At 40.8% G+C, this 18835-nt stretch overlaps 1 protein-coding gene across 1 annotated transcript in view; it reads right to left on the bottom strand.

Moving 5' to 3' along the window:
- Positions 1 to 18584, bottom strand: part of LOC128357224 (serine/threonine-protein kinase WNK2) — a 45670-nt gene extending 27086 nt beyond the window's left edge. Inside the window, exons 1-2 of the mRNA XM_053317509.1 lie at positions 18015 to 18584; positions 16803 to 17632 (exon numbers count right to left, since the gene is read on the bottom strand). Of these exons, the coding sequence (XP_053173484.1) occupies positions 16803 to 17438 (636 nt within the window). The 5' untranslated portion in view covers positions 17439 to 17632; positions 18015 to 18584. The remainder of the gene's footprint in view (positions 1 to 16802; positions 17633 to 18014) is intronic.
- Positions 18585 to 18835: the final 251 nt, after the last annotated feature.

Raw genomic sequence — 18835 nt, forward strand, 5'->3', positions numbered from 1 at the left:
CAAGCTGAGCAATAGGAGGCATGGGCTGGGGCCGCCCAAGTTGGGCTGGGTTATCCCCAAGTGCTCTTTGCTGCACAAGAGCAGCATGCAGTCTGAATGGTACCTGAAACAAGGGGCTAAAAAACACAGTCAAAGAGGGCACGGAGCCTAAAGCAAAATTTAAACTCTTGTGCACTGCAGTGTTTCCTCCCTTTTAGGTGACACTCCCTTTTTCTTTCTTTCTTCCCCTACCTCCTCCTCTCATCATCTCTGTTCTCGTCTTTTCAGGAATCCCGCCCCTACAGCAGGATGATCCCACCACCACCACCACAGAGTGTTCCCCAAATCCCAATCACACAACACACACACACACACACACGCCTCCATTTGTTCTCCTACTTCAGTTTTCCCTCGGCAGACACTGGGGCTTCTGCATAATTCAGAAGCCACATGTAGGCTCAGAGGTGTTGTGCACAGCATGGTAAGATACACAGACAGATACATACAGACACACTGAGAGGCTGGAAGAATGTCACTCCCATGATACACAAATTCTAACCACCCCCAAGCAGGTGTGACTCGTCATTACATTATGATTCCACACAGAGCTGCAAACAGATTATCTAGTGTTTGTGTGCATATATGAGGATCTTATCGGGTCTGTGTGGAATACTTGGCTTAAGAAAACGGCTCAGCTGGTCACAGCAGACTGTGGAGCCGCCCAGGCGAGGTTAAACACAAACGCACACACACACACAGAAAATCATACTGGGCAACAGGGAGAGAAAAATAGATTGTGACATTAGCAGGAAGCAATCTATAAAGTTGTGCTCCACTCGGCTGCCACCCACTAAATCTGTGTGCTGAACTCTATTAGTTCCACGGCTCCAGTGAGCTCATGTAGCAACAGGGACATATCAGAAGGAGTCACCAAAACAGTGGGCCTCAGGGCGCAGCAGGGACCAGGTAATAGATTAAAATATTGGTCGTGGGAACTGCACAGGACACTATACCATGTAATGGCAAAACTATGTGTTCAAATTAGGTTCCTGGCCTAATGTCACATGCTGTCTTAGCTACATCTAAGAAGAAGGCATCCGTATTGTGGATAGATGTATATCAGCTCTGCTACTTTCCCTGAGATTCTGGTGGTATGTATATATATTATACACAACATAGCAGTAACAGTTACAGTTGATAGTTAGAGGAGTTAATTGGTTTTATATAAAAAGCTCCGGCTGTTCCCATCAACTAATAAAGTAAAAAGCAATGCTTAATATAACCATGGGGAGAGCCTGGCACAAACACTGCCGTAGTTTAGAGATTGAATTTCATTGAGGCCACCTATGTTGCAGAATGTACAGTATGCACGGTTAGATGGTATCTCTCCAGCTGCCTTACAGTGCCAGAAAAGTACATATTTTTGTTATCCAGTGCACTTCCTATCCAAGTCTACTTTTAAGTACTCACATTTATCCGGGTACTTTAAAACAACACATTTTGAGCTTCTTACAGCATCCTGGATAAAGAAAAGCCTAGAAGCCTGTGTAGTGTACTCAGCATCTCTAATCAAGCTTTATTATCAGCTTGTCAAACTCATGCAGAGAATTGAGAAAACACACATAATGCAACATAACTCTGTCAAATAATGAGCATCATTCATGATAAATTGGTTCTAGGAGATCCTGCTCTTCAACACACACAAGTACTAAGCTAACTGTAGAAAGCACTGCAAGCATGTCAAATGATTTAGGCTACCATTAAATTTCCATTTCTGCCATAAAAAGAAACTAAACTTGACACGTCGGATGGATTTTTATATAGAACTATCTGGGAAGTCTTCCTTGGAAACTGTTTGGAAAAGGGCAGGTGGGGGGGTGGGGGGTGGGGGGTGGGCTTCATCTTGTCGACTGGCTCCAAATGACATCACACAAGCAAGATGGCAGCTCCCAAAAACAAGATATTTTGGCTTCACTTTCGCATAGCAGTCGGAATTGGTGACACATCGTCCATATTTATATACAGTCAATGTTATGGACACCACATAGTCTGTGCATAAGTGTGTGTGGACAGGTGAGCCAGAAAACATAATTTCACTGAAACCACAATGATGCAGCTTGTTTTTTCCCACACTAATTGCACTTTTTGCTTGATAACAAAAAAAAAAAAAAAAAAATTCATCAAGTTTAAGCAGGTTACATCAGGATGAGTGTCCCCTATTGATTATCCACTAACAGAATCAGACTTCCCCTAGAAGGAGGGGAGTTGTGGGGCTGAAGAGTGCTGAGGCAGGCCAGCAGTCTCTGGAGCATCAATCTAGAGAGAGAGAGATATCCTAAACAAGCTGACAGACACACGCACACACATTTTCTCATGCAGAGAAAATGTATAAACACACAAAATAGCTGAAAACTCATGCAAACTGTATTATTAACTTCATTAACTTTCATATTCTCTCTCTAACACACACACACACACACACACACACACACACACACACACACACACACACACACACACACACACACACACACACACACACACACACACACACACACACACAGGGTTGTCTGTGGAATAAAACCACAAAATGACTAAATCAAAACGTCCCCTAAATTACAGAAATAACAGTCTTTTACTGTTGGCTTAATGTTTGCACACAACAGTGCTGCTGGGTTCATAAAAAGAGAAAAAGGCCTGTAGGAAAGATAGCAGGCTTTATTATCTACTGAGAAAACTGTAGGAACATTATGGTTTTGGATTATGACTTAAATGGGTGGAAAAAAGACGAATCAACTGACCTTTGTTACCACTTTAATGGTAAAGCTAAGAAGAACATGGAGGACAGACACCATCCAGTCTGTCTAATCTAAAAGTCTTTATTCCCACACTATGACTGATAAGACCAGAAAAGTTTGCAGACAGGGGAAGTGATTCGTTAGTAGAGAAAAAGGTTACAACATTATTCCCACTTACGGCAGCTAAATTACACACTCAACATGGCCTTTCTCCATAGCTTTGTGTTCCTAATTACAATTTCCTCTTTCTCCCATTAACTTGGCCTCATCGTGATCCTTGTTTAACAAGGATCAGATTATCATTTAGGATTAGCAACAATAGTGTGACAGGGATTTGTATTCAAACAACTTGTCAACAACCACTACTACTGTATAAAACCTAGAAAACTAAACCCTGCGGACTCAATATGTGTCACAACTGGATAATGAGATTTAGACAGAAACTATTTCAACTCAGGATGTACTTGTAAAACAAATTAGAAGTGGACTCTGTTGAAATTAAATAAAGATAAACTGTACAAATGCTCAGAGATCACACACACACACACACACACACACACACACACACACACACACACACACACACAGCAATGAATAACTTAGCTTCAGTCAGATTGGCAATGTCATGATACTTGGATACAGGACTGCAGGACTTTTCTCTTTACTTAGTCAGAGTACTACAAAACACCAACCATACAGTCCTATTACAACTTATTTAGACATTTCAAGAGTGAGGATGTTTGGAACCACCGGACATGAAATGTGGTTTCCAGGTTGAATGACGTATGTTAAATTACTTGGCTACACTCTGCACCCACATCCACAACAGCAGATGATTATTGCAGCGCTTTCACTGCTGTAACAAAAGCTGGTGCAGGAAGAGCCGTGAGCCAGCAGGCTGCCCGCAGCTGAATTGTGTCCCATCAGTCATGACTGCAGGAGGATTTGGCTGGCAGCTGCTGGTCACTGTTATCTCCATTTCAGTGTTACAGCCCTGCCATGCTGCCCCTCTACACCCAGGCTCTGGTAATTGGTCTACTAGTGTTCAAGAGTGGCTCAGTAAACTGTTTTAAACAAGGAAGAGCTGGTGAGATTGATGCAGGGCTAAGTGGAGAGCAAAAATGTGCATGTATCATCTTGCCTTGTCATGGAGGAGCCTGAAAGACAGGAACACCATCCAATATGACACACCATTAGTGTTTAAATCAGCTCTTTGACCAAACGACTACTCTGTTGCTTGGCTGTGAGCTAAGAAGAAAAATGATGGGAAGAGATAAGATGAAGTTATGAGGAAGAGACGTATGAGACACCACTATGCTGCCAGAGCTATCAGTAATCAGAAAAAAACAAAAACAAAAAACAGGAAAAGAGCAAAGCATTATGTCACAGCTGCACTTATGAACTTTCAGAGGACCATAATGAAAGGCATTTAGGTTTGTTGCTTGGGTTTAACAAATAAATAAGTGAGTCTGACTGATTGTGTACAGGAGTTAGCCAACATGGATTAAGGCACACAAACCTTCTCTAAACCTCTTTCCTGTCACATTCTAAATGTGCAAGCTGAAAAACAAACAACAAAGAAAAAAAAAATTCTGATTACACACCCTGGCTCCTCGTAACTAATGCTGCTTATGCAATGAGACAACTGCATGGTGACGCTTGTACAGATCCCATCTTTGTTAGGAACCCAAGTCTTTGGAGGCCGACACTGATATCAATATTTGAGTTTTACAAATCAGATAAAAAGATAAAATATATACTTTTTAAAATATTATGTTTATACACACATACACACAGTATGTTTAAACAAGATTGCCGCAAATTTACAAAAATAAATATTTTACAAGACTGAGGAATTAATATAACAAAGTTTGGAATTATAAACGTTCCTGTGATTTAAAAAAAAAAAAAAGAACTATAAACAAAATGGCTAAAAAGGCTTTAAATAATGGCCTAATACATAGTACTACATAAAAGTTTTAGGCACTTTAGATGATCCATTATTGAATACCATCAGGAAGGCATCCGACTGGTCGAAAATTGAGTCTCCATCATCAAAATGACCCCACATTTGATTTAGGTTTTTTCCTGTTTACTGCAATTTGTAAGAGGTTAATTTATAAATAAAAATGATTTATTGTTGAGTTTAATTGCTAAGTTTTGCTCAATTCTGGGGGCCATGATGTTATTTGATCCCTTTGACACTCAACAATTGAGCCAAGTAAGCCTGATATTGCTGTTTGTATAAACAGTATTTCATGTAAGACTACACGAAATACATTAAAAAGAGTCTGTCCAAAGGCATTTTTTAGTTTCTGACTCTAGGAAAGTGGGGGAAAAAACAGTAAAACTCCCCAAAACTATCGTATCTCTGAACTTTATCTTTACCCAAATCACACATTTAGGCAATTATACAGGATCTCCTTTTGATAACTAATGTAATAAATAATGTAATATTTTTTCACTTCCATTCACTGAGCCTCCCCTGAGACAGTTTGGAGCCCCCATGGGAAGGCCCAGCTCCCACTGTGAAAACATCTGATTTATGGCATTATTTTTGAAAGCATCCTCACTTTACTTTTAGTGCCTAAAACATTAACACAGTCCAGTACATACAAATATTTTATTTACATACATGCTAATTTATTTACTGATCTTGCTACTTCTTTGATAAGCCTATTTGGGCTTGAATTTGTGATTTTCTTCATTACTGTATTAACTATTCATTATGTCTTCAATTAATCAATAATTTAGGAGGAAATGCTCATCACAATTTCCTGGAGCCCAAGCTGACATCTTCATACTGTCTGTGTCTGCCAACCAACTATCAAAACATGAAGACATTCAATTTGTAACGATATAAAACAAAGTCAAGTGGTGAGTTATTTTATTACTATTATCATAAATGTTGGCAATTTATTTTCTGTCGATCGACCACACATTTCAACACTAAAGCTAATATAGCATCTGTTGATTAAAGCTGTGAAAAGCAGATGAAAAGCTGAAGTATTGGCTGGGCTATTATCTCCTAAAAGTAGAAACAGTGAAAAAGACACTGAGGGACGTCCTGAGGTGTTCTAATGACTGTTGTAGTAATAAAGTAAAGATAAGCCACGCCCATAGACATAAAAATTAATACATTTATGAAATAAAACACTAACCTTCAGGGAGAAAAAAAAACAGAGGCACCACTTCACAGAAAATTACATATATCGCCACAAATGAGTGTGATAATTGTCTAGGCCATCACATATTGCTACAGTCGATTGATCAGCAGACAAAATGCCTCTCTATAATGATACTGGAGCCCGAGAGCAGGCCCAAAACACCATAATTAACACTGGTCTCATAGATAGTCATTTTCAGAAGTGCTGAAACAATTAGTTGATGAATGAGATGATCAATTCACTATTAACACTATTTTTTTATTATTTACATACAATATTTATTCTTTATTGCGATTCTACAGTCAGCAGCAATATCAAAATAGGCCATGCTCTTCTTGGTTTTGTTCATTTCTAATCACAGAGGCTTAATAGTGAATAAAAAGCAGTATTAACCTGAGTATTCAGCAGAACCTGAGGCACGACAGCTGGTGATGACATCCTTAACACACACACACACACACACACACACACACACACACACACACACACACACACACACACACACACACACACACACACACACACACACACACACACTCGCTCTCTCTCTCTCTCACACACACATTAAACATCCACACACAAGATACTCAGGCCCATTGTAAAAACTGTAGACTAGCTAATACAGTTAGCTATGAATAGCTGTGGTGCTATGATACCCAGAGTGGAAATTTCACCCATCTGTTCAGAACTTGAGACAAATATTCACAAATGTGCTTGATGCCCACATAAATGACTAAGGCCTAATGAAGCCAGCACGGACTGGTGAGAGCCAGAAAGCGAGAGTGTGGAGGGTGGGCAGTCTCGCACATGTGCCCCTATTCCCAGATCACTGATGAAGAGGGCTGGAGCTGCGACAAGGCAGAAAATAGTGATTTGCTGGGTAGAGATGTCCTGAGCTGAACTGGGCAGCCGGGCCAACCCCTCCTTTGAGCATTTTATCAGCCGCTGCAGTGTGGGGGCACAGAGCCAGTGAGACAGCCTTGATGCAGCATAATACCCTGACCCAGACTAAACACCACACAGGCAAAACACAAGCAAGGGTTTTTCCTATACTCCACAGCCCCTTTACCAAAATCTGACCTGGTCATCAATAATAAAACCAATTCGAAGAACATTGTGTTAAATCCATCACTACCAACTAACCTCTAAGTGCAACTAGTATTCTAAGGTTGTGGTAGCTAGGCAAGTGTAGCTGCATGACATGCTGGCTAAAGAGTGCCGTAAATTTGTGCTGTGCTGTGACTGCTGCAGGGGGGGAAGAAATCAGTGATGGAGGAGATATTCAGTGTACTAGTTGTTATAGACCAACGGATTTACCCGACAACATCGAACATGTTTGGAAACAGAAAGATAACATCTAAACTATTTGTCGCTGCACGCCCTATTGAGGTATTTTTCATTCAAATTTCAAAACACAACCATGATTCTTTTTTTGGACTCACGTATGTATTTAGGCGGTGCATATCCAATTTGCTTTCCTTTCATGATCATTATAAACAGATGAAGGAAACACATCTGAACACCAACACTTGATTCAACACCTCAAGCGGGGCTGTTTGGTCACATCAGACATGGCACCAACAACAGGTCATGCATGGTACAACAGGAAGCAGTTTTTTGTCTTTGAAACTGACAAAAACATGATACGTCTAATATACTCAATAAATGTTTTCCCTTTGCTCCTGCACAGTGATGCATGTACCGCCTCCACCATCTTTGTCAAAAGATACGGTTGTTCCATTTGCCATAGTCATTGGGCTGCGGTTCAACAGGCTTCTCCTTTGTTGGAATGTACTCGTGCTCATCAATGTCAATAACCACCTTGTCAACCTGTTTACCTTGACCAACCTGTGCTTGAGCAATAATTTTATCAGCCAGCAGGAGCTTGGAGTCAAAATACTGCAGGCTCCCAGAGACCTGGTGGTCTGCCCTATACTCGATTTTAGCTGTTTGTGGCTAACATGTCAAGGAAATGCATGACCATAAAGATGGTCCAATTTCTTGTGCGGCTTGACATCAGATAAAGCTGATCATATGGTCGCATAAATCAGCTCCACCCGTTTTGTTGTACTCAGGCACAACAGCAGGTTTGGGTTAGGCACAGTGACATGGTGCTTCCCTTTCACTAACCATCGTACGCAGCTGTCCTGGATCTCTATCCCACACACAATGGAGGCCATCAGAACTGCCTTATTATCCTGGCACTTTGTCTCACCAACCTCAAGTGGTTTTCAGATGTACTACTTCCTTGTTTTTGTAACTTTGTGTCCTCTGACTTTTTGACATGCACAGTGCATGTTGTATTTTTCAAATTTGTCCCTGTTCACAGGAGACCATTTGCTTTCAACATATCCAGTACTCCGACAGACGTGAAATAAAAAAAAGGTCAAAATACAGGTGTGTTACTCTTGTAAGAGATTGTGCCATCCGAACAACTGCATTCCCTCCGATTCCCAGCTGCTGGTCAGTGAACACATTCCAGTCCTTGTAAACTTTAAAATCCAGCACAAGGCTGTCAGTATTGGAAAACACAAATACTTTCAGACATGTGGGATTTGGTTTCCCTGGTACAAACCACACAGGACACTGGTCTGGCTTTGATAGACTGCCTAATCCAACTCATTGAGTTGGCTTTAACTGGGAACCTCAACTTCAACACCAGTACATCCGGATCCTAGGGTATCAAAGACATGCCATGTGCATAGATATGCCAAAGACGGTTTTCAGCTTCTCTAAAATTGTTTTAAGGCTGCCTCGAGAGATAAGCATCTCCCGCTGGTTTGTGTGCTGACATTTTTTGAAATTAAAAAAAAAAAAACTATTATGTGCTGTTATAAGTAATGAGATGGCCTCCAGTCTTAGTGGTTGTGGCCAGGGTTGTCCTTCAAAGTATTCTCCTCCACTGTAGGAAAGAAACTTAATTAATAGAGAAATTAGAGGTGTAGTTTAATGCACTTTTAGAAAATGTATTAATTATATAAATCAATGGGGTCAAAAGTTTGCCAAGCTTTTCAAATGCTTTTTAATAGCTGTCCAGCTTTTAACTGATTGTGTACTGTATGGGTGTGTCAGTGTGTTTGAATTCTACTACAAAAGGTTCTCATTTCCCTTTCTAGACACTGTAATACTAATAAACTTCAGTGACATAGCTTACACTTTGTTTCTTATCCATAATGGACTCCACTCTTTGAAAGCTGATGTCCTCCTTTGAGTTTTCACCTTCTTGATCTATTGTCTGGCCCTCTTAATCATCATCATCTCTTGACAGCTGACTGACTCACTTGCACGATTCTGATTAAAATCCTTTCTGCCTCACTCAACTCTCTGTTTTCATATGTATGGACTTGGGTTATAAACAGGGGTTATTATGTCCCGTTGTCCACTACAAAGGACACTGAATAAAATTTGTGCTTTGAAAGGGTTACAATTACTGTACATTTCTGAAATTCGACCAAATTGAAGTTCAGACTCATATTAAACAATTTGATTATTAGCATCAGAAACATATCTGCATAATATTGATAATTTATCTCTTTTGTTGCCATAAAATGTGGAAGCTGGAATGCCCACCATTTTGAAAAGAAAGTCTATGTGCTCGGTTAGCTACAACCCCAGTAGAAAGGCCGGGATGTCCTCTTGACAGTACGGTAGGACTCAAATAGATTGCATAAATGGTGCTCGACTTAGAGCTCTCAGACTCATGTCCCCCATAGAGGACAAAAATGAATTGCTGAGTCTTAGGAGGTTATTACATAAATAGCTTAGTGATGCAGCGATCAACTGGAGAGTGTATTAAAAAGTAGCCCTTATACCACAGAGCCTTAGCAGGACGCCTTAACAAGATGCAGAGGTGGTCCAGGTTCATTCATACAAATAACCTTCTTAAATTCCTAATGGGATTACAGGTCCTAATGAGCTGTTGTGACACTGGGTTGTTTGGGGAGGGACAAAGGAGGTCAAAGGCCACTTAACTAAATCTTCATCAGGTCAAGGTTTGATTGCAGGAGTATGTGCGTGCTAAAGGTGCATCTCAAGTTTATCACTAAATACTTTTATGATCAAAACTATGGCTAGGCACAGCGAGAACTATTTTATCTTTTGACCACTTGATGTTAACGGTTAGCCATATGTGTCACCTTTAATAAAAGTTGTTTTTTTTTTAAAAACAAGGTTTTAGATCAAAACAAGGTACAGATATCCACTGCTGGAACTGCTGGTGCATCAGTAGCAAGACTATAATGCAATGTGGCAAGGAGAAAGGTCTTCAATATGAAAACACATGCCACCGACAGCCAAAACAGCATTGCCAAAAGAAGAACAGTCAGCACACACACATAACCACCAAATCCAACCATAATACATAACTAGAATTTGATTCACAATACCATAAACACATCTGACAAGCTTTATGAGCCTCACCAATTGAATATGAGGCTAATGCATTATATTGTGAGGTTTCTGTAGTTTTGTCCACCTCTGTATATTAAAGCTCCTTCTGCCAAGCATATTAAACTTAAACAAGCTTCTGAATTCTGGAGACTTATAACTCTAGTCATAAATTTGTAAAACATTGCTTATAGGCTCTTCAGCTGTAGTAAATGGGGGCGAGAGCTTTTCCCTACTTGACGACACTCCAATTCTCAAATCACTTTAACGACAAGTGGCGTGTGTGCATGTGTTCCCCATGGCCTTTGCTAAGCATGAAGATGTACACAAGTCGGTTGCATGTAGCTGGGATTAGCCTGAACAGATTAAACTTGATTTGTAACATTCATTTGAACAGTTGTTACTATATGCACCACCCCAGGGAGGGAGAGGTAGAACCATTTCCACTTTGCATTGAGGAAGTCTCTGACTCCATTGTTTTGTCTCTTAACTTCCCGTCTATGTTGAAATTGATTGCATTGTGTTGTGCAGGTTGACTCTGAAGCTTGTTATTACCCTGTGATTGCATTTAAGTAAATACTAGACCAGTTTTAAAAGATTAAGTAGAAAATGAAGGACTGAGTTGGGAGAAAACTATATAAACTTTCTTCCACAGCAGCCTGACAAACATCAACAGCTAGTGACATAGCTGTGCTAATAAGGTCAGCTCAGGACAGTACTGGAACCAGCCGGTCATGTTACTGTTAAAACAATCATGGTGACTGAGTGAGGCTGTTAAAAGGACACACTAACACCATTACTTTTTTTCATCCAAAACACAGACATCATTTAACATTAGATACACTATTAAACAGTTCAACTTTCCATGATATAGACATATTATTGAGTAACAAGCGTATCATTCAAATGTGTTTCTAATAGAGGATACATGATTTATTACATAGTTCAGCATTATTATCATCAGTTATTTTCCTATCATTTGTAAAGAATGCAAATTATTGTAATAACTTCATTCTAACATCATTTTACAGATAAGTCAAGCATCAGTGCACTTGGATATTTTCCACAATAGAAACACAAAGCTACTGCTGAAATAACTGGGCATATGACCCCTTTAAAAATATGGACACATGTTCCCAACTTTGAGTAATTTATAGAAGTCTGTGTGACCTGATCAGGGCTTTTCATCAGCATCATAATACTGTACTTCTTTGCCTGGAGTTCTGAGATTGTGTTTGTGATGTCCAGATTGTCAAACGAGTCACAACTCTTATCTTGCCAAACAATAAAAAAAAACTGACAGCATGACACTGACAAGTAAGCTTTTTTTATACATTTTTTTTAAATCTTTCATTTTTCCGGCTGTGTTAGTTTGACAAGGCTCTTTCCAACAAGTTGGATCTGTACCACAGGCCACATTGCTGTGGCTCGGACCGACTTGTTCCTTTCCCCTCAGGGTCCTCAGTTGGATGAGTGACACAGGAGCTCAGGCATGCCTGAAGATGGGGCCACTGATAAGGCACTGTTAGCTACAGCCACTGAGTCTGACTGGCCTTGAATCCATTGGCCTCTTAATGCCAAATGAGCTGTAATGAATGACCTACTTGGACATCTTCAACTTTGTTTTCATTTTTCCATATGAGCAGTCAAGGAAGGGTTATTGTTGCAAGCTCCATGTATACTAATCCAAAGAGACAACCAGAGGTTATGTTCAAAAGGACATTACCATCCAATAACATGGCTCGATCTAATCTACCATTACAGCGAAGTTCAGTGTTTGGATCCAATACATTGGCCCAGTGACTCCCGGTGTCATTTTCTTTGTTTGTGTGGTTCAAGAATGTCTGAACCGACAGCAAACACTTAGAGACAAGCATCGTCATATCACAGGCCCGGTATCATTGCCAGCTCCACATTCACGAGTTGAGAACCAGATTTAATCTACAGCACCAACAAGCTCACTGCCAAATACCAATGTGCAGTCTGCACAAAGTCAGAAGTAAACTCTGCAATTGCAAGTGTGCACACAGCACTCAACACCGAGATCGATATCTATGCACGGAGCAACAATTGGCAGAAACGGAAACTTTCCAAAGTTTAAAAAAAGAATTCCAGTAAGCAACGACAAGGCAAGACGAGGTAAATAGAAACACAAGTAGTGTTTCTTCTTGACAATGAAAGACTCACAACAGGCATCTTTCTCTCAGATTAACATCCTTGCCTGAGCCAGGGCCATCTGTGTTATGCCAGCAGCCTGGCACAGACACAGAGATGTGGGGGAGATGGGCATAGGAGGAAGAGGAGAGGAGTACAGAGGAATATGGGAGAGGGAGAGAGAGGGAGAGAGAGGGAGAGAGAGAGAGAGAGAGAGAGAGAGAGAGAGAGAGAGAGAGAGAGAGAGATTAAAATGTCTAGGCAAGAAAGCCATGTGACCATTACAAGAAGGGAAAACAGTGGAAAAACACAGAGTCATATCTTGGTCTCTGTCTTCCTCACCACAGTTCGCCAAGCGAGGCAGAGCTGCAGTCAGCTACATGCAACACTGAAGAGTAGACATTCAAAACACAGATTTGAAATGTTCACTCTTTTGGCTGCAATCTTGAAACAAAATTCTACCTGTACTTGTAGTATGCTGTCAAATGGTAGGTATGGTATGATTGTGGGCAGAGTAGACTCTTGGCTGAAACCCAAACCAGTCTTCACAATAACTCCTTTAATACTGGCAGGTGATTCTCCACTGATAACAGCATGACATACAACAACATTAAGTATGCTGATAAATGCCAGTGGAGCCATAAAAACCACCTGATCGTCTCTTTAAGAAAGTAAATAAAAACATCTCATTCGCTGCACTTAGATAAAGAGTCTGCAGGCCGAGCTTAGTACACCTGCTCAGATTTAGGATGTGTTCAGTTTACACAATAAAGCGACTCCAAACCCAACCTGAAAATAAATTACTATTACACTGGCTTAGTTTTTACATTGAAGTAGAAAAGTGACAAGAGCTGAAACAACTGGTTAATGAATAATAATGACTTCTTTAAGCCAAAATGCCAAATTGTATTAATTGCAGCCCTTAAAATAATATTTTAATATATTAAATTGTTGTATTTTAAAATCATATTTACAGTTTTTCTTGGTAAAGTAAAGCAAATACTTCTGGGTCCTTGATTGATCAGCAATTATTCAGCAGATTATTTAGATAATATAAATAATCATTGGTTGCAGATCAAAAATTATTTGCATCTAGTTTTGAACTAACTGATCTGCAAAACATCCTTTTCAAATATTTACTCTTTTTCTTGATCGAGTAAATCGAATATTTTTGGGTTCTTGAGTGTTTGTGATGGACATTCTTCACAATTTTGTGGCATTTTAAAGATCAGCAATTAATCAAGTAATTAAATCGGCAAATTATTTAGATAAAAATAAAAACTAGTTGCAGCTCACAAATGTTTTATATAAAGTTTCAAACTTACTTATCTGCAAAACTTGCCAAAAACATCCCAACTCAGCACAACACTAATGACCGTTTAATACTGAACTGCTTGTCATTAAAAATGTAGGTAATGTATTTTGAAAGCATTATTTGTTATATGCAGAAACTTCCATGTCCATATTGCGATGCATCTAACAACTGACTTTTTCCCCCTTTACTCATATTCACATGACACATAAAGTTTGAAGGGCAGGCAAGCAACCAGATTATACTAACAGATATAAATTGACGGGGGTGCATGAATTACAGAGCGAAAAGCAGAACGAAAAGCAACGTGTGATCACCAGACTGTTGTGCAGGGCAAACTGAACAGCGCATAATCTTATCTCATTATAAACGCCAAAGGGATATACCTTCAATTGATTGAACTCAGCTCCCAGAATTAAAAAATCTGGGGATGTGGTTCAGAGCTGCAGGCCTGGCTGGTCCACCTGGTGCCTGAGGAGGTTTTGGATAGAGATGCACTGATACTGATATTGCATGTTGGTCTGATACTAACTCAAATAGCTCAGTGACAATGGGCTGATCTGGAATCAGGTACCATTATTTAAATAAATAGTAAATCAGTGGATTTATATCTATGTATTATACATTTTGTTTTATAATGCAAGGATACCAATGTTTCAGTCAAGCCTGATGTTGCCTTACACATAAAACAATGACTCCAGTCTCTTCCACACAATGAGGTTTACAGTTTATTAAAACACTGATTTTGGACCAGTACCAAGAACTGATTCCAGGTGTTGGTAATCAATAATGAGATAGAAAAAGTTCAGTCAGTGCATTCCTAGCTTTGTAGGCAGATATCCAAAGAGATGCGATATCACTCAGATTCAAGCAGGGAGACAGGATACTAAGTTCTTTTGTGGAGGACTTCAAACAAGTGAGAAGCGGCACTCCTATTTGCGGTCTAATGTTCACTCAAGGTTGTTGTGTGTTGGGAGGAAGTTGTGTGTGAGCGAGTGCAATAATAAGCTGTTAAACTGTTGTGTTGCATACGTTCGAAGTACGTACATATGTTCCTGCTCATCTGGGGGGAGGGGCTTAGGACAGAGTGGATGGGGATAGAGCTACAGGAGGAGGGTTTTATTTTCAAATTCTGGTGTTTTTAGGGGGGGCTTTTTGACTTTTCTACATTTAACTTCTTAGATGGTGCAACTCACTGGACAGACAATTTAAAAAAAGGGCAGGATTCATCAACATGAGATCACAAGCAGTTCTGCTCAGTAGAAGAAGGTCCCACATGAGACCTTATTGATTCACACACAATAAAGTCTCAATCAATGGTTCTCATTCACTCCGTATGCTGATCAACCAGACTCCTCTGATGAAACATATTGATCAGTTCAGCATTTTGTTTAGCCAACCAACAGTTTTTATGCAAGATTGCCAGCTCAAAGCTACAATATGTGAGAGCAGCTGGATGAGAGCATGATCATAAGGACGGACCTGTTATAGTATGATTAACATCAATAATTGAAGTTAATTATTGGCTGTCCACTAGAGGGAGTTTTAATATTTGTCACCAGGGATGAATAAAATACAGTAAATTGCTTCCCACTCCACATCCTTCCATCTGCTGAGTCCACTTGCAGCTCCATGTTGTCAAGTTGAGGGAGATTGCTCACAACTACTATCAGTCTGCATGACATCATCACCCTAAATGAAGTCATCCTGTACGTCTCTATGTATCTTTACTGATTCCCGGCCAACGATGTGTTATCTTAGTCCTAACCACTGTTGAGATGTGTCACAGTGTCTTATGAGGCCAAAGTCAAACAAGACATGTTTAGTTTATTATTCAACGCATCAAAACAGTCTGCGATGCATTCTTACGTCTCTCCGGTTACTGACGCAGCATGTTTTCAGTACCCTAGGTATAGTATTCATTGAGGCCACAGGACAGCCACACGGCTCCCAGCAGGCTACAGCGCACTTCAGCTGCTTCCTGTCTGCCTACCTCCTGTTGCACAGAGGGAGGGAGGCAGCTCATAACATGCAGACGCACTGCTGGGACAGTGCACACACACAAGTAGCTCCTGCACTTGCCCACTCCCATAGCTGCGCTTACAGTCTTTACATTATCAGCCTAGGGGGGAGGGGGGGGGGGTATAATAATAATAATAATGATAATGATAATGATAATAATAATGAGGCTGTAAAAATAAAGGATGATTGAATGTTAACTGTTGGAAGTAAACCCTTAACCCTTTTAATCTGAATGGTGTAAGAACAAGAAATCACAGGACAGGTTTTCTTTCTTTGAGGGGGCCAGTCATGCTTACTGAAGTCCCCCTTAAGCCTCCTGGGAGAGAGAGGGAGAGGGAGAGAGAAATAATCCCTGCTGCAGTCTCCAAAGGACGGAAATAATTAGTTAATACCTTCGCACAGTCTAAGCTGGTGATTTTCCTGTGTCTGTGTAATGCAAGAGAAGATACACTCGCCTTGTGCATTCATAAATCTGCTGATTATTATATTTCAGCGCTGGTACATCCCCTCGTCAGCGGCTAATGCTTATCAATCACTTTTCCTGGGTAAACCATTTAAAATTTAGTGGTAACCCATTTGCAACTTAGCGGACTCCCTCGTGAGACTCTGGCTGATTGACGGTTCCCCGAAGACATCACCATTATACTGTAATGAGGTGTGATCCCACACCGATAGAGAGTGGGCTTCCTGTGAGAATCAGGCATTCCTCCATAAATACAGATTACTAATTGAGGGGGGAAAGAGTGTATTTCTTGTAAGGAAGAAAAAAAATGAAGGTTATTTAAAGTATTTTTTTAAAGCTACATTTATTCTTTTGACAGCGTCTTCCACGCCCATCTGCTAGTTTAGGAATTAAAGAAAAGTGTGGTATGAGCTTCATTTTCAACCTATGTAGATGCTGACTATACTTTAATTACTCTTAAGTGACACTATATTTGTGTGTTTGAGAGACAGTAAATATGATGGATTATTTCAGTACTTTACCTGCAACTCGCACCACGCAACCTCCACCCAGGTCTCAGTATCCAGGCCCTTGTAGACCGTCTTGAAGGACCCTCTCCCCAGCTCGATGTCAAATTTGAGAAACCTTCCTCCCGGAGATGTCGAGACTGCCTTCATCTCTGCCTCCTCCTCAGTCTCCTCGCTGGCTGCCTTGATGGCGTTTTTACCACCATCGTTGCATGTGACGTTTAATGCATCTCCACCTTTCTCCTTTTCGTCGGCGCTGGCACTCTCTGTTGCACTGTCTTTTTGCCCACCTTGACTTTCAGTGCTGGAGCCCTCCTGTATCCCACCACTAGTCCCCAGCGTCCTATCGACTATTGTTCGCAGGTTTATGTTCAGGGCCTTACTCCTGTTATCACATTCAGGTGCTTCAAAAGCTTGCTCGTCTGTGTCCGAGAACCACAGACTTCTCCTGATGAATCTCTGATGCACATTCCTCTGATAACTGGAGGAAGGGTCTGCACTGGGGTCGCTCCCACCTCTCACTACTGAGTCCATAAGATTGACATTCCCATCACCCATGGCCTCATGCATATTGACAGCCAGTTCACACTGAGACTTGGGATATTTCAGTCCTTGGTGGGCCTCGGAGTTTGAATTGGCCTCTGGCTCCATGGTGATTTTTTCTTTCTTTTTTAAAGTTCAGTCACTTTGGTTTCCAGGTCATGCGTGCCATGGCTAGACTTCCTAACACGCAGACTGGGGATGAATACCTGCAGTGCCCACTCGGTGACGCAGTTTGGCAGCAGAGGCCCCTAACACAACACTGGGATGGATGGCAGAGACGAGATTTCATCCGATATCGAGAGCTGAAAAAAAGAAATGGAGCCAGTTAGTGATAATTTAAAAAAAAAAAATCCCAAATGTGTAGGATGTAATAAAAGGTGACGCTATCTATTGTTTTTCTTCTTTTTTTAAAAAACATGATAGATAATAGAGTTGGAGTTAGTTCGTGTCAATAAAAGCAGGTGGATGAGAAAAGACAAGCCCATGTTAGTTAAAACAAAACGCTGGGGGTTTGTTAGCAGAAGCCATCATCAGCCAGGTGATCTATTAGCAAGTTAGCGTTAACCTTTTAAGTTTGGAAATTCAAGAAACTAGCTTAAAACGTCTTTTCATTTTCAGTCACTATTCATTCACCACACATTCAAAGCTTTTCACATTTCACAACGGAGATGGGACACGACTCACCTAGTTCAAAAAGCGAATAGAAATGACCACCGACCACACAAAAAAAAAACCTGGGCTAATAAACTCACGCTAGCAGGAGCAGGTCCATGGGAGAAACCTGGCTAACGCTAGCCGCTTGCCCACGACAAAAAGGTGGACTTTAAAAACGCCCTATCTGCATATTATCCTCATTTTTTCACCGACTGGAGCTTACCAAAACGATAGAGAACAAAAATCAGGTTTATCTCCGTCTTTGTTAACTGAACACACACCCCATACTGACAGGGAATCATTTAAATTTTAAAAAATGACGAATGTGCTGTATTTATCTCCTTTCAAATCCTCGCATCCCTCTCTCCTCCTCGGCTGCAGACACAGCAGCTCGATGCTGAGTCTCTCTCCGCTGTTTCTTCGAGGCTGCTGCTGAATGCGGAGCATGTAGTTGGCGACCACTCGGGCCGGTTTACGACAAGGAGAGGGGGGGAATTTTAGTTTTCCTGTCGTCACCCTCGCCAATTAATTCAGGGGGACAAGTGTTACCGCTTGTCACCGTCTCTCCCCATTATGGTTAAAACACCGGTGAGGCTCAGAAATGTGTTTCCCATTCAGCTCGCTTGGATCCACGCCCCTGGTAACGACTGGAGCGGCCGTCCAATCACACAGCACGCTGGGAGTCCATGAAGAGCCTACTCATACTGCTGTAGTGCTCAACAGCAAGAGTGACACTTAGCTGACATCAAAAGAGCAACAAAGACGATTTAGGATCAAAGCAAGTGAATTCAAAAATTGTTAAAATTATTTCTTGTAACATTTATTGTGTCTGTAAAATGTATTTCACGCCC

The sequence above is a fragment of the Scomber japonicus genome, chromosome 4, assembly GCF_027409825.1.
Source record: "Scomber japonicus isolate fScoJap1 chromosome 4, fScoJap1.pri, whole genome shotgun sequence".
NCBI lineage: Eukaryota > Metazoa > Chordata > Actinopteri > Scombriformes > Scombridae > Scomber > Scomber japonicus.